This window comes from Pleurodeles waltl, chromosome 7 (assembly GCF_031143425.1).
Source record: "Pleurodeles waltl isolate 20211129_DDA chromosome 7, aPleWal1.hap1.20221129, whole genome shotgun sequence".
In the NCBI taxonomy this organism is placed as follows: domain Eukaryota; kingdom Metazoa; phylum Chordata; class Amphibia; order Caudata; family Salamandridae; genus Pleurodeles; species Pleurodeles waltl.
Window position 1 is genome coordinate 1,518,341,181 of NC_090446.1, and position 16,512 is coordinate 1,518,357,692.

At 48.1% G+C, this 16,512-nt stretch overlaps 1 protein-coding gene across 1 annotated transcript in view; it reads left to right on the forward strand.

Annotated features, from left to right (window-relative positions):
* The window catches only part of LOC138246628 (uncharacterized), a 99,469-nt gene that overhangs the window by 70,939 nt on the left and 12,018 nt on the right, over window positions 1-16,512 (forward strand). Inside the window, exons 4-7 of the mRNA XM_069201340.1 lie at window positions 377-525; window positions 2,808-2,973; window positions 13,785-13,929; window positions 15,669-15,778. Coding sequence (XP_069057441.1) covers window positions 377-525; window positions 2,808-2,973; window positions 13,785-13,929; window positions 15,669-15,759 — 551 coding nt within the window. The 3' untranslated portion in view covers window positions 15,760-15,778. The remainder of the gene's footprint in view (window positions 1-376; window positions 526-2,807; window positions 2,974-13,784; window positions 13,930-15,668; window positions 15,779-16,512) is intronic.

Below are 16,512 nucleotides of genomic sequence, written 5' to 3' on the forward strand. Positions count from 1 at the left end.
CTTTGTCTCTTTTTTCTCCTCTGCCTGCTCTCCTGTTTCCTCTTTCCCTTCTATTGTATTTCCCTTTTGTCTCTTCTTTCTCCTCTGTCTGCTCTCCTCTGTTTCCTCTTTCCCTTCTACCTTCTTTCCTCTTTGCCTCTTCTTCCTCTTTTGTCTGCTCTCCCGTTTCCTCTTTCCCTTCTATTCCCTTTCCACTTTGTCTCTTCTTTCTCCCATCTGCTCTCCTCTGTTTCCTCTCTCCTTTCTATTCTCGGTCTTCTTTTTCTCTTCTTTCTCCTCTGTCTTCCACTGTTTCCTACCCCTCTATTTTAGCTTCCCCCTCTCCCTTCCTTTCTCTTTTGTTCGCTCTGACCTACCCCATCTTTGTGCTCCGCAGATGTACGCAATGTGTATATCAGTCGTGTAAACGTCTGGTGTGGAACTGTGGGCTCTGAAGAGTTCATCGAAGAGGGGTCCGATGTGGAACTCCGCTGCAGAGCAGAAACGGACTCCCCCAAAGAGGCCATCTACGAGTGGAGCCGAAAGGTGAGTGTTGATCTTTGAATGGCTTCTTGAGCACTGAGTGTGGCCACTGAGTGGTGCACCTTGGCCTTGACTTCAGCTGGTCAGTGCGCACAGTGAGTAGGACTGGCCAGAAGTCTGGCTTTTTCAGCCTACACCCCCCTATGGTGTGACTTTGACAGGTTAAGTGCACCCTCACAAGAAGACTTCTTTGGCAACTGGTAGATGTTGCCTTCTCTTTTACCAGAGGAATGACTCTCCAAAGGTAGGTGGCGCCAACCATAACAGGCAAGCTCACCGTTAGCAGGTAACCGCGCACTTTATTGCGCACAAGGTGCGCCGTGGCGCAAAGCAGGGACAGTACACTCGATGGGTAATAACATGGAGTGCGGGGTCGATGAGAAATTGATGCCTCAGGGATGATGCATGTAAAATCCAGACGTGCTGTGTTGATGGAGTCGTGGTAAGACAGGCCTGCATTGCATCTACAGCTACAAGACCGGCGCTGTGTTGATTCTCCAGCTGCAGGACATGCACTGCATCGATTTTTCCACTGTGGTGCATCGGTGCATGATTTTTAACCTATAGGTCACCCACTTACACTTCAAAGGGCCCAGGGACTAGAGTTGGCACCACTTGGCAAGACAGGACTTTAAGCAGAAGAACCCAGACACTGGCAGGTTAATTCTTTCATGTCCCTTAGACTTCTTCACAGGAAGCCAGCTCAGTTCAAGCCCTTGGAGAATCTTGGAAAGAAGGATGCAAAAAGCAAAGTCCAGAACTTTCACTCCCAGGACAGAATCAGCATGCCAGCACAATAAAGCAACTGGCAGAGTGGCAGTCCCTCCTACAGTATCCAGCTCTTCTTCCTGGCAGAATGTCCTCAGTCCAAAAGTATTATAACTCTGTGGTGTCCGAGGTCCAGTACTTATACCCATTTCTCTCTTTGAGGTAGGCAAACTTCAAAGAGAAGTCTTTGTAGTGCACAAGACCCTGCCTTTCCCTGTCCCCAGACAGCCCTATTCAAGTGCAAGTGTCGGCTCCTCCCACCACTCTAAATCCGGAAGACCCTTCAGGAAATGAAGGGCACACCACAGCTCCCGTCGTGTGACCACCTAGACTTAATTCACAAACATCCCAACTGTCATCCTCACCCAGACCTATCAGCAGACATGCAGAGGCACAGAACGATTAGGCAAAAAAATGCCCATTTTGTAAAAGTGGCATTTTCAAACTTATAGTTCAAAAACCAACTTCACCAAAAGATGTATTTTTAAATTGTGAGTTCAGAGACCCGAAACTCAATATCTCTATCCGCTCCCAATGGGGACTTATACCTAAAAGATATTTCAAGGCAATCCCAATGTTATCCAATGGAAGAGATAGGCCTTGCAATAGTGAAAATCGAAATTAGCAGTACTTCACTACCAGGACATGTAAAGCACACCAGTACATGTCCTACCTTTTAAATACACTGCACCCTGCCCATGGGGCTACCTTGGGCCTAGCTTAGGGGTAACTCCCAGGTAATAAAAGGGAAGGTTTGGACCTGGCAAGTGGGTGCACTGCAATGGCAGTCCTGAGACATGTTTACAGGGCTACTCATGTGGGTGGCACGATTAGTGCTGCAGGCCCACAAGTAGCATTTTATTTACAGGTCCTGGGCACACAGGGTGCACTATACTAGGGAATTACTGGCAAATCAAATATGCCAATCATGGTTAAACCAATCACCAATACAATTTACAAAGGGAGCACTTGCACTTGCACTTTAGCACAGTGGTAAAGTGCCCAGAGTCCTAAAGCCAGCAAAAATGAAACTCTGCACACAGTCAAAAACAGGAGGTAAGAGGCAAAATTCTGGGGATAACCTTGCAAAAAGGTCCATTTCCAACAGTGGGTCTGTGTGCTGACTCCCAAGACCCTTGAGCTCTAATTGTTAAAGGTTGTGGGTCTGTGTGCTGAACCTTGAGCACCTTGATGTGGTATGCTGTGAGTGTCTGCTGACCCTCAATGCCGTGGGTGTGACTGGATGTAGGTCTGTATGCCGACTTCCTGATTCCCTGAAGCCCTGGCTATGATAGATTGTGGGTGTCTGTTCTGACTCCAGAGCTCCAGTATTTAATGCCGTGGATGTGGTGCTGACTCCTGATCATGGGAGCCTGGGTGTAGTAGGTTGTGTATTGGCGTTTCGACTCCTGAGCCCATGTGGCCCTGGATGTGATAGGTTGTGGGTTGGTGTACTGAGCCCTAAGCTGCTACAGCCCCAGAGATGCTGGTGTTTACATCTGTTGTTTGCTTCACAGGGCGATGACTGGATTGTGGCCTCAAAGACGTTGATACTGAAGAAGTTTGGAAAGGAGGATGCTGGGATCTACACTTGCCAGGCACGGCACCCAGTCCTGTTCAACTTGGTGAAAAGCAAGTCAGTGCAGCTGCAGGTGGTGGAGCCAGCAAAAAGCCTGTCTGCTAGTAAGACTTTATTCATATCCACTCCTCACTGTCAATGCCGGTGACATATCCTAACCGTACACCTGCTCATTGCTGCCTGTGCTAGTGACTTAGGTGAAGCTCACACCTGTTCATCGCTGTCTGCTTAGTGACTTAGGTGAAGCTCACACCTGTTCATCGCTGTCTGTACTAGTGGCTTAGGTGAAGCTCACACCTGCTCATCGCTGTCTGTACTAGTGACTTAGGTGAAGCTCACACCTGCTCATCGCTGTCTGTACTAGTGACTTAGGTGAAGCTCACACCTGCTCATCGCTGTCTGTACTAGTGACTTAGGTGAAGCTCACACCTGTTCATCGCTGTCTGCTTAGTGACTTAGGTGAAGCTCACACCTGTTCATCGCTGTCTGTACTAGTGGCTTAGGTGAAGCTCACACCTGCTCATCGCTGTCTGTACTAGTGACTTAGGTGAAGCTCACACCTGCTCATCGCTGTCTGTACTAGTGACTTAGGTGAAGCTCACACCTGCTCCTCGCTGCCTGCGTAGTGACGTAAGTGAAGCTCACACCTGTTCATCGCTGTCTGTACTAGTGACTTAGGTGAAGCTCACACCTGCTCCTCGCTGCCTGCGTAGTGACGTAAGTGAAGCTCACACCTGTTCATCGCTGTCTGTACTAGTGACTTAGGTGAAGCTCACACCTGCTCCTCGCTGCCTGCGTAGTGACGTAGGTGAAGCTCACACGTGCTCACTGCTGTCTCTGCTAGTGACTTAGGTGAAGCTCACACCTGTTCATCGCTGTCTGCGTAGTGACGTAGGTGAAGCTCACAGCTGTTCATCGCAGTCTCTGCTAGTGACATAGGTGAAGTTCACACCTGTTCATCACTGTCTGCGTAGTGACGTAGGTGAAGTTCACACCTGTTCATCACTGTCTGCGTAGTGACATAGGTGAAGCTCACACCTGTTCATCGCTGTCTGTGTTAGTGACGTAAGTGAAGCTCACACCTGTTCATCGCTGTCTGCGTAGTGACGTAGGTGAAGCTCACACCTGTTCATCGCTGTCTGTGCTAGTGAGGTAGGTGAAGCTCACACCTGTTCATCGCTGTCTGCGTAGAGACGTAGGTGAAGTTCACACCTTTTCATTGCTGCCTGTGCTAGTGACGTAGGTGAAGCTCACACCTGTTCATCGCTGTCTGCGTAGTGACGTAGGTGAAGCTCACACCTGTTCATCGCTGCCTATGTTAGTGACTTAGGTGAAGCTCACACCTGGTCATCGCTGTCTCTGCTAGTGACGTAAGTGAAGCTCACACCTGTTCATCGCTGTCTGTGTTAGTGACGTAAGTGAAGCTCACACCTGTTCATCATTGTCTGTGCTAGTGACTTAGGTGAAGCTCACACCTGTTCATCGCTGTCTGTGTTAGTGACGTAAGTGAAGCTCACACCTTTTAATCGCTGTCTGTGCTAGTGAATTATGTGAAGCTCACACCTGCTTATCACTGTAGGTTCTGTCTCACAGGTGAACCTCACATTTACTCCCCATTCTGTGTATTAATGACAGCGCTGAACCTCACACCCACACGTCATTTGTCTAGTTCCTGACAGAGCTGAACCTCACCCTTCACATCCCTGTCTGTGCTATTGGCAAAGGTGAACCCTGCATCACTCATCACTGACTCTGCTAGTGACATATGCCAACGTCACACCCAGTCCCCTGTATCTGTGCTAGTGGGGTGGTGAGGCGCACAACGTTTTGTGTCTTTGTTAGTGACAAAGGTGAATCTCACACCTACTTTGAGCTAGTGACAGGGGTGACCCCCCAACCCACCTGTGGCTCTTTACGGTCTGTGCTTGTGACAAATTGGTTCATCACTCTCTATTTGTGACAAGGTTGAAACTCACTCTTGTTCATTGTCATTACTCATTGTGCTAGTAACACATCCATGTCACTTTTATAGTGAAGTAGGTGAACCATACATCCTCGCATCGCTGTGCTAGCGACATAGGTGAACCTCACCTTAGCTCATCAGCATCTTTCCTAGTGGAGGTGAAGCTCACAACTGCTGATTGCTGTCTCTGACAATGAGCCCGTAGTGTCAGCTTGAGTGAGTGCCACAAGCTTATTTAGTCTAAATATAAAATTCTGGTTGTGTGGGTGAAATTTTGTTTTTCTGTTCTGTGTAGGCCTTTGTAGAGTGCGCATTCACCTGTAGGCCTCTTGGTGCTAACTCGCCACAAAGTACAGCTCGTGTATGATTAGTAAACTATAAGAACATATCCATGTTTCAAATTCTTATTTAATATTGTTGATACATTAAATGGTACAAAGCGGGTCAGGTAGAGATTTCTATGGGTGCGAGGGCCGACTGAGAAGCTCTGACCCCCAAGTGGACTTCTTGAAAATGTAGGGATTATGACCTGGTTGGCGGTGGCTGTGCGAAGAACCATAGAATAATATATTGTTTGGGAAGTATGGGGAAGATCCATAGAGGGCCTTCGTTCTCACACAGAGGGCCTTGAAATGAATAAGATCTCGAACAGAAAGCCAGTGTACGGAGTGCGAGAGACGATGGGCACGGCCAAACCAGGGAGAACCATTGACAAACGTACTGCTGCATTCTGAATGACTTAAAAATGTTGAAAGAGAGATCCAGAAGTCCTAGATATAGTAATCAAGTCTTGAACCAATGATGGCAGCAACAGACCACCTTTGTGCATCATCACTGAGGAAGGGAGTAATTTTCCCAATGATGATTTAAGATGATAGGGTCCAGAAGAGGTAAGAAGTTATATGTGCCAAGGAAGAGTGAAAAAGGTTTTGTGCCACAGGCTCTTGAGTACTTTAACTTAAGATGATGGAAACCTCACTTTGAGGGTCCAGTAACCATTATTCCAGAGATTAGACTTCCCGGTCATACCCAGGAGTTCTGTTTTTGTCAGCATTTAACCTAAGGCGGTTACTTCCCATCCATTCCCAGATGAATGTCATAGTTTCTCCGAAGTAGACCTAGGAAGTTGAGTCCACTGTCCAGTCTAAGTAACCAAGAGGCATCCGCATTCATGTATGTGCTGGTGTTTCCAGCCAGAAGAGAAATTGCCAAAGGGATGGGATAAACATTAAATAGGTGGGGAAATAAGGCAGAATCCTTAAGACCCAAATATCTTAGTGACTCAAGTTATTCCTGCTCCTATCATCAGACCCAGGAGAATGTCATAACTAACCTTACCAACACAGCTAAGTCCTGCAATATAACTGCATTGCTTTTAGCTTCATCAACCTCCTTTCTCACAGCATTATGAATTTCCGGGAGGACTGACTAGTTACTGTTTGCAGAGCAAAATCTTACTTGGGAAGGGCTTAAAATGTTGGTGTGTTGTAGATGATTGCTCAGTTACTTGACCACATGCCTTTCAAGGAGAATGGACTGTTGCCGCCCGGAGTAATGAAATTGAATGAAACTTTTCATGAATGTAGGCTCAAACATTTTTTACAATAATTAATGAAGGCTCTCAACCATTTGGTTTAGGATAGTTGGGGCTGAACAATATTTAAGAGATATAGGGCCTGATTCTAACTTTGGAGGACGGTGTTAAACCGTCCCAAAAGTGGCGGATATACCACCTACCGTATTACGAGTCCATTATATCCTATGGAACTCGTAATACGGTAGGTGGTATATCCGCCACTTTTGGGACGGTTTAACACCGTCCTCCAAAGTTAGAATCAGGCCCATAGTAATTGTTCCTTGCTCCAGTGATGCTTTCAGAAAAACCTTTAGTGATACCAGGGAGTCACGAGGTAATCTAAAAAGCAAAGTGTCAGGGCAAGGGTGGGAGAGAGAACCGGATTTTAACTTAGCCAAGGTTGCTTTAAGTTCTTTCTAGGGAACTGTAAAAAGAAGGGATAAAGCTAATTTATGAATCTCTACTACTTTCCAATCACATTTTGGAATACATTTTGCTTATTAATTGAAGATGTAATGATCGGACCAGAGACCCTGTTCAGCTAAAAAGAGGGTCTATCTATGAATCTGCGGTCCAGTTAAGATCTACAGTGTGACCTTTCATGTGAGTAGAGGATTAAAAATACACAGAGAGAGGTTAAGTGACTCTAACAATTTACAATATTCTTTGGCTTTGCCCTTGGATGGATTATCAAACCAGGAGTTGAATTCACCTATGATTATAAGTCTGTAAATCGAAGACCATGCAGATTAGACTAAATTGGCCTTGGTTTCATATCCCTTTTCTCCAGAAGCAGTCAAGGCAAGGTCCCCATATGATGGGTGATTGTTTGCAAATGTTACTTGGGGAAGTGGGACTGTTTGAAGATGTTCTGGATTGACATATCCTGCCTTATTTCAGCATCTGGCGCTTTGATCCAAGGCATTGTGTTTTCGAAAATGAAAAGTAAAGACTGTAGGCCTCGTTTAGAGTTGGGGCAGAGTGGGACAAAAAGTTATCCAGGCTTGGTGGCCATTCTCTGTACTTGTTAGTGGGGTAAGGGAGTGTGATGGGGGTGCAGGGGTCTAACTTACAGAAGAAGTGTTTAGTTTTCAAGCTAACCCCTCTTGGCTATGAGTTAAATTACAACAGCTTCTTAACTCAGTGGCCTTACGCAACATGCATTAGTAATCAACGCATTCCTTTTCTTACTCATATAAAGGATATTCTCATAACTGGGCAAGGCGCTTTTCTGCATGTCTGTTTGGACCTGTCATGGTGTGTATATATGGTTGACTTGTACATTGTGTGTCTGTTGTGTCGAGAATCTTATGGGATCTCTGTATAGATTGTCTGACTATCCACCCCTCATCCACCTTGCACTAACTAAAAGTAATCCTTCTGGAAGATGTGATTGGATACTCAAAGTGAGATAATTTATTAGCACAAAAAATATATATTGGCCAGCCGCATGCATCTCATGACCACTACTTGGACAGGCGAGTACAATGATCAATTGGAAACATGTCAGCCTTTTACCTTGAACCTATTTAATTACACTGCTGTAAACAGTTAATGCTAAAAATCTGAGGTCATTTTTGTAGACCTGTTGTGTTGGGAGAAGACACAGCTAGCTTTATTGTTGCCAGATTATTTTTTCTTAAATGTTACTTGTACCCATCTGGATATTTCTGAAGATTTGCGTTGTAATGGAGTTATCTCAGATACTTAATTTCATTACAAATTAACTCCTATATAGTTTATTTATCCCATATTATTCTAGGCAATTCATATGTGGACTAGAATTTGTTTCTAGATGTCTCACTGGAATGACAAGTCCTGGTGTCCATCCTGATTAATGCATGAATTCAAAACATATTCTTCTTTGGTATGAAACCACTTCTGTCCCTGCCAGAAGGAATTTGCAACATTCTGGAATTCCCATTTTCCAGAAATACATGGTACACACGCTCTGCCTAGTCCTGCCATCTAGTGGTGAGTTGGGGATGGTTGCAAATTGATTTTGTTCAAAGGTGTGTTTGAGGCACAAAACTTGTTGCAACTCCACCTTTAGTCCACAATGCACCAGTCGCAGCTTGTGGAAGGGGCGGGGTGGCGGAGGAACATACATTTTTTTTTTTAAAGAAAAAAGCAATTTTCCTCAATCGCCGCCACTGACACAATCGCATTGCTCCTCTACTACAGGCACAGGTTCCCATCCTGCCTTGTGGCCAATACTGACGCTGCTCAGAGCAGCGGCAGGATTGGCTGGCAGCACTTAGCCAGGTTGCTCCCAGGCAGACTGGGACCCTCTGCCTGCTCTCTCGAGCCCGGCAACACCATGCTGGGCTGGAGAGAGCCCTGTGCGCATGTGTGTTTGGCCGGTCAGAGACGGCCAGCCAAACAAATGTGCACTGAGGGGAGATGCTGTGCACTCCCCTTCACAGCTCGTCACCCCCATAGCCCCGCCCTTTTACAAGAAAACAATAATAAATACAGTTTATTATAGTTTTCTTGAAAAGATTTTGCACTCCTCCGCCCTAACGAAGGAGCCACCCCTGCAATGCAGCAAGACAAATACTCCACCTCAGGTTGATTTCTTCTGCCATCAGGTTTGGACATTGGAGTGCCAGGCCTGGGAATGACAACACTTCTTCTCCGGGAACTTCAGTGTCAACAGCCGATTGGATTACGGAAATGCCTTATTTGCAGGAATAACAACCAAACTCCTAACAAAACTGCAAAGAATCCAGAACGCATCTGCCCGCCTCATTCTGGACGTTCCATGCCACGACCACATTGTCCCCCACCTCAGAAACCTTCACTGGCTACTGGTATCAAAGATGATCACCTTCAAACTCCTCATCTACACACACAAGGCCCTCCACGACACAGGCCCAGCCTACCTCAACGACAGACTCACCTTCCACACCCCCACCCGCAATCTTCGCCTCGCCCTCGCCTCCGTCCCCCGCATCCGCCGCACCACCGCCGGAGGAAGATCCTTCTCTCACCTAGCCGGCAAGACCTGGAACTCCCTACCGCTTCACCTTCGCCAGACTCAAGACCTCCTGACAATCAGGAAACTCCTCAAGACATGGCTCTACTACCAGTAGCTCCCCCCAGTGCCTTGAGACCCTAACGGGTGATTAGTGCACTCTATAAATCCTTGATTGATTGATTGACTTCCGCCCCATGAGTGCTTGCCAAAGGCCTTTTCTATTGACATCCAACCATCTTAGAGCACCAGGACCTGAGGACTTCTTGCTTGACTGTGACCAGGAGTAGGAGGCTGGCCTGGTTTGTAGTGGGTACCTATGGTACTTACACCTTATACCAGGTCAAGTTATCCCTTAAGAAATGTAGGCAGTGTGTAGAAGCCAGGCTCTCTAGAGGTAGCTGTAACTGATCAGCCAAGGCTTTTCTAGGAGACATGCAAAGCTCATACAATACCACTATAGTTACACAGTACTTACACACATGGAAGAAAACACTGTGTTACAAAAATAAAGGTACTTTATTTTGATGACACAAATGACAAAAATACCATAGAGACTATACTCCCTTAGGAGGTAAGTAATACACAAATGATATACATTAGTATGCAAAACAGGTGTGCAAACAGTTTAGGAAACAGTGCAAATTGTGAAAATCACAATAGATAGAAATGGGCCTAGGGGAGCACAAACCATATACTAAGAAAGTGAAATATGAATGTCGGTTTCCCACCTAGGCAAGTGTAGTGTGTTGAAGGTTGCTGGGAGTACTAGAAAACACCAAAGGTAAGTACTAGAACCCACACCAGGAAAGTAGGAGTAAAGTACAGGAACTTTCCCAGAACACACAGAAACACGAGAAAGAAGATTATACAAGAACCAGAAGAGACTGCAAGACACCGACGATGGATTCCTGGACCTGAAGACCTGTGGAAGAAGGGGACCAAGTCCAAGAAGCACTGAAGAGTCCGGAGAGAACAGAAGCCCCTGCTAACCCGGATGAAGGTGCCAAAGAAGAACCACCGGTGAAGAAGAACACTCAGTACTGCACCGAGAAGACAGATGCGGGTTCCTGGTTGGTGCAGATGATGCCCCTCGCCAGATGGAAGATTGCAGTCTGGTTTGCGTCGCTGGATTCCGCCAACAACCCGTGGCACATGCAAAGCACATGGTTAGCGAAAAATGGCGCTTCCCGGGACCAGGAGGGACCTGGTGTCCTATACCCAGTGGGAGACAGAGGGGGCTCTCAGCAACTCAGAGAGCCCTCAGAAGACCAGGCAGCGTGCACAGGAGTCCCACAGCACGGGGACAAAGAAGGTACAAATGGAGGCCCATGCAGCACGACACAAAGGGATCCCATGCCGCTGAAGAACCACTCAGGAAGCTGTGCATCACAGGAAGGAGTGCTGGGGGCGTGAGCTGTGCTGTGCACAAGGAACTTCTTGGAGTTCGCACACAAGCCTTGGAAAATGCAAATCACACGGTGCACGGGGGTACTGTCTTGTGTGGGGAGGCAAGCTCTTACCTCCACTAAATTTGGACAGCTGGACCTTGGGACAGTTGGGGTCACTTCAGTCTACCACCCGTGTTGCTGGATCCACGCTCGTCATCAGGAGAAGGGGCCAATGCCACCTGTTGTCGCTGCAGAGGGGTGCCTGCTGAAGCAGGGAAGTGACTCCTTCACTTCAAGGGAGATTCCTTCACTTCTCTGGTGCAGGCTGGAGACAGGCAGTCCACGGAGAATGCACGACCTGGAAACAGTTGCTGGCAGGAGCTGAAGACAGAATGTTGAGGAAGTCGTCTTTGCTGCTTTGTTGCAGTTTGTAGAGTTCCTGGAGGGTCGAGATGCAGTTTCTTCTGTAGAAGATGAAGTCTTGCAACCCGAATCTGAGGAAACACCCAGGAGAGAGACCCTAAATAGCTCTGAAAGGGGGATTGGTCAGATACACAGGTAAGCACCTATCAGGGGAGAGCTCTGACATCACCTGCTGGCACTGGCCGCTCAGATGCTCCCAGAGTCCCCCACCACCTTGGAATCCAAGATGGCAAATCCCAGAGACACTCTGGAGGAGCTCTGGGCACCACCCCTGGGGTGATGATGGACAGGGGAGTGGTCACTCCCCTTTCTTTTGTCCAGTTTCGTGCCAGAGCAGGGACTGGGTGTCCTTGAACCGGTGTAGACTGGTTTAGGCAGGGAAGGCACCATCTGTGGCCTTCAAAGCATTTCTAGAGGCTCTGGGAGGCTGCTCCTCCCATGCCTGTAACACCTATTTCCAAAGCGAGAAAGTGTAACACCCCTCTCCCAAAGGAAACGCTTTGTTCTGCCTTCCTGGGCTTGAGCAACAGGAGGACAGAAACCTGTCTGTGAGGTGACAGCAGCTGGGGCTGCCTGGAAAATCTCAGATGGCTGGTATGGCAGTACTGGGGGTCCAGTGTGGAGCCCCCAGAGTGCATAGAATTGTAAAACCAATACTGTAATCAGTATTGGGGTACAATTCCCAGGTGTTAGACACCTTACATGGGCATATTTGGAGTTACCATTGTGAAGCTGGACATAGGTATTGACCTATGTCCAGTGCACACGTTAAATGGCATCCCCGCACTCACGAAAGTCCGGGAAAATTGTCCTGGACGACGTGGGAGCACATCTGCTAGTGCAGGGGTGCCCACACACAGGTACTCTGCATCTATCCTTCAGGGTTGGAAGGCCCCGCATATAGGTGACCTGGTGCAGTGAAAATGGCTGTGAAAAGGTGCATGCACCATTTCACGCAGGCTGCCATGTCAGTCCTGCAGAAGCCTTTGTATGGGCCCCCTATGGGTGGCAAAAGTAATGCTGCAGCCCATAAGGATCTCCTGGAAACCCAATGCCCTTGGTACCTAAGTACCATAAACTAGGGACTTATAAGGGGTGACCGGTATGCCAATTTGGGATGAAATACTGGGTTGCTAGTATGTAGTGACAAATTTAAGAGGAGAGAGAGCATAAGCACTGAGGTCCTGGTTAGCAGTATCCCAGTGAACACAGTCAAGCACACTGACATCAGGCAGAAAATGGGGGTTACAATGGCAAAAATAGGGTACCTCCCTACACCAGGGCCCTTCACCAGTGATAGTTGTCGTCAAGGCTGTGAGGGGTGCTATGGAGAGAGCACCCTTCCAGTTCTGCACTAGGTGCAACACAAAGTTCCCCTGACCCGACCAGCACACAGTGTGTAAGTTGTCCTAATTTCCTGAGCATAACAAAGCCTTCTGCGCCACCTGGAGGGCATTTTGAGGCTTGAAGACCTTTCTGTCCCAAAGGGTGAGGTGCTACGGCCAAAAAAAGTGCAATTGTGATCCAATCTGTGTCACAACCTTACGCTTCGTATATACAGCCGGGCAGTCTGAACTGCTGCCACACGCACATAATCAGAAGCTTACAAAACATTTAGTAATACGTGTGAAATCTTCTCAAAACTTTCTATATCTACACGCAAGCAAGAGATTAAAGTCAGTTCTATTTTTTCTATGCCACAGATATCTAATATCATTGAGCGCAGATGATAGGTTCGGGAGAGTTTATCAGAATTTCAGTGCAGGTGAGAGCCTGTTTCACGGCGAATATTAGTGTGTGCGCAAGCCTGGGTGTGTATCAGTGCAAGCCTGGGTGTGCATAAGAGCAAGCCTGGGTGTGCATCAATGTAAGCCTGGGTAGGTGTCAGCGCAAGTCCTGGGCGCGTGTCAGTGCAGTCTGTGGTTTGTAACAATACAAGCCTGGGTGGGTATCAGTTCTAGCCTGGGTGGGTGACAGTGTAAGCCTGGGTGCTTATCAGTGCAAGGCTGGGTGTGTGTAGGTGCAAGCCTGGGTGGGTATGAGTGCAGGCCTGGGCGGGCATGAGTGCAGGCCTGGAGGGGCATGAGTGCAGGCCTGGAGGGGCATGAGTGCAGGCCTGGAGGGGCATGAGTGCAGGCCTGGGGGGGCATGAGTGCAGGCCTGGGGGGGCATGAGTGCAGGCCTGGGGGGGCATGAGTGCAGGCCTGGGGGGGCATGAGTGCAGGCCTGGGGGGGCATGAGTGCAGGCCTGGGGGGGCATGAGTGCAGGCCTGGGGGGGCATGAGTGCAGGCCTGGGCGGGTAGGAGTGCAGGCCTGGGCGGGTAGGAGTGCAGGCCTGGGCGGGTAGGAGTGCAGGCCTGGGCGGGTAGGAGTGCAGGCCTGGGCGGGTATCAGTGCAGGCCTGGGTGGGTTTCAGTTGAAGCCTGGATGGGATACCTGTACTGGACTTGCCCCAGGACTTCCGTTGTCTTCTACCATAGCTCTAAGTTCTCTGTTTGGTGCCATCCTTGTTCTAGTGTGAGCTCTCTCCCCCAGCTTTAGCTTGCTTGGCACAGAGGCTTACACTGGCATTTATCTTCCACAGAGTTCTGGCGTGCTCTGCCAACCTCAACCTCTGGACAACTAGCCATATTCATCGGGGTCCCGGCCGCAGTCCTGCTGCTCATCATCATCATCCTCAGCGTTGTCATCAGAAGACGCATGGCAAACAACAGCAAGAAGGCACCAGTGTGAGTACCCACACCCTGTCAGAGGGTGGCAATGCCAATGCCATGAGTTGAAGAATGTACATCTGAGCACTGATGTGAGTGCACTCCATCCGGGACCAGGGGTGGAGGCCATGCCATCTCTGGCTACTTGATCATGACCGTACCTGTGCCATGTCATGCCATCTGTAGGTGGGAGTGGATGTGAGTACAGCCCACCTAGGACCATGGGTTGAGGCCATGCCCTTTGTAGATAGATGCTGATAGAACAGCATCTCTCACCCAGGGCCTGTGGGGGATGATGGAGGCCTTGCCTTAGGGAATGGGTGCTGATGTAGGCACGCTTCACTAGGGGCCAAGGATTGGAGGTCAAAGCGGGTGGGCTTTGATGTGAGTACACTGTAAACACGACCAGTGATGGAGGCCATACCATCTGTGGGTGAGGGCAAATGTGAGTACATCCGCAACATAGCTGTTGGGCGAAGGCCATCATGACAGCCGTCCATGTGATACCCGCCCGCACTCCCTTCACCCCAAATGAGACCTTCCTGTGCTTCACTGTTTCCCAGGTTCACCCCATGGCAAGATCCCCCAGAACACTTCTTTCCACCACTCTCCTTCCCAAGCCCGGCTGTTTGCCCGTGTGAGGCACTGTCCGTGGGTTTGCCAGCTGAGGAACTTTCATCTCACGTCATTCACACCTACTGCACCCACTTCACTTCTTTTCAATCTTGCCTTCTCTTGAAATCCTTGACCCTCTTTCACCTCTTCTCCTCTTTCCTTGGGTATTTATCTGGGTTTGGGTTTTCTTTTTAGTCCAGTTGGGCATGAACTATTTTACAATAAGTTTTCTCCTTTCTTGAATTTCCCGTTGGGGTAACTTGCCTATTCCCGGTTATGAGAACTGGAGTCCTGTTCAGCTGTTTAGGTCATTCCTTTGCAAACTGCAAACCTATCACAGTAAAGCTCACCAAGCTATAAAAGTCCATCTTTGTGTGAAACAAATGCCTAATAATAACCCCTGACAATTACCTTCCTCATTTGGCAGCAGTAGAGTCGTAGGATCCTTACATGGGCGCCATTTTGAGAAGTTGGATGATGCACTGTGTGTAATCTGTGATATCATTTCGGCTAGAGCTGTTGTGTGTGCAGATTCTTTGATGACCTGTTGGTGACGACAGATCCTTCCAGGACCGAGTGAACTCCGAGAACCTGTACTTCAGCTATTGTAAACTTTACTTACTGTCAGGAACTACTACAGATCCCCAGGCTGTGGCGAAGGTTACATCACAGATTACCCACAATGCACCCACAATGGTGCAAAGCAGAGGTTTTTCCTACATCCTTGTCTGCAGAAAGTAGCAATGTTAAATAGCACAATGAGGTGGTGTGTTCAGAAAAAATATACCCTACTTTAATATTCTTTGAAATGTTCTATGCTAGAGAGATCTCTCCTCGTGTGCGGCTTTTAATGGGCCTAATCACTCCTTTTTCAGCTGTTGAATGCTCTCAAATTTGATGGACGGATCTCTCATCTTGTTTGACCAAGATCTCTGCTTGTCCGCATATATTCCTCCTTTTGCACTCTAGAAGGATACATCATCAGTGCACGTTGCCCCTCTGTTCCCTGGGTTTGACTAGATACGCAGCATTCACTGAAGCGTGCTCATAGGGTGGAGAAAGACGGTGGTCATCTTCCAGGTGTTGATCACCGTAGGCTGTGCTTGGTGCTCAAGACTTTAATTCTACTTTTTCTCTTCCAGTGAGGAGCCGGAGCAGCGGAGCCCCATCTACAAGGGGAGCCAGGAGTCGCTCCCCTCTAGGGTTGGAGACACTCAGCCCCTCGTCATCTGATGGGTGCACGCAGAGCATGGTAATGTGCCCTGCCTTGGTCTATTTACAACACTACTAGTGTTCTGTATGAGTTGGGCTCTCTAGGGCAATATGTATGTAAGCTGTATTACCGATTAGGTTTTTTGAATTTAGCTTTTGGCTATAACATAAAATAGAAAATACAGCTGCAGACTTGTGGTAAGGCTTTTTGAGGAGGTTGTGTGACTCTGGTAGTGGGTTGAGAGTATAGTGGAAGGGTTGATGGCACTGATGCAACTGTTGGCGAGAGGTGGTAAGACTGTTGAAGACTTATGATTGGATTCTTGCAAGAAGGTGGTTGGGCTGTAGGGGATGCAGTGGTTCAAAAGCTAACAGTTTGGGCCCACAACACTAGCTGGCTTCGTATCTGTAAAAAAGAAGACATATTGAACTTCTGTCCTGGTGGGGTTTAGAAAACACTCTGTATATTTATAACAGTTTCACACTACAAAACAGAGTGGACATTTCAGACTTGTGGTGGTTGGATTCAGAAAGACACTAAAAGAATCTAACATTAGACAGTTACCATTGGAACAGTCTGTGTGCCTCTAATGATGCCATCCATAATGCCACAGTGCCCCATAGCATGACCACCATTTTCCGACTTTCTTTCACATCGTTGGTCTGAATGCCTACTTGAGTACTAGAGATGCCGCAGAATTCGCGCGAAATTCCATGGAGTTCCATGAGAGGGAGGAAATCGCACATCGCACATCGCACTGCCCGCACTCTTTA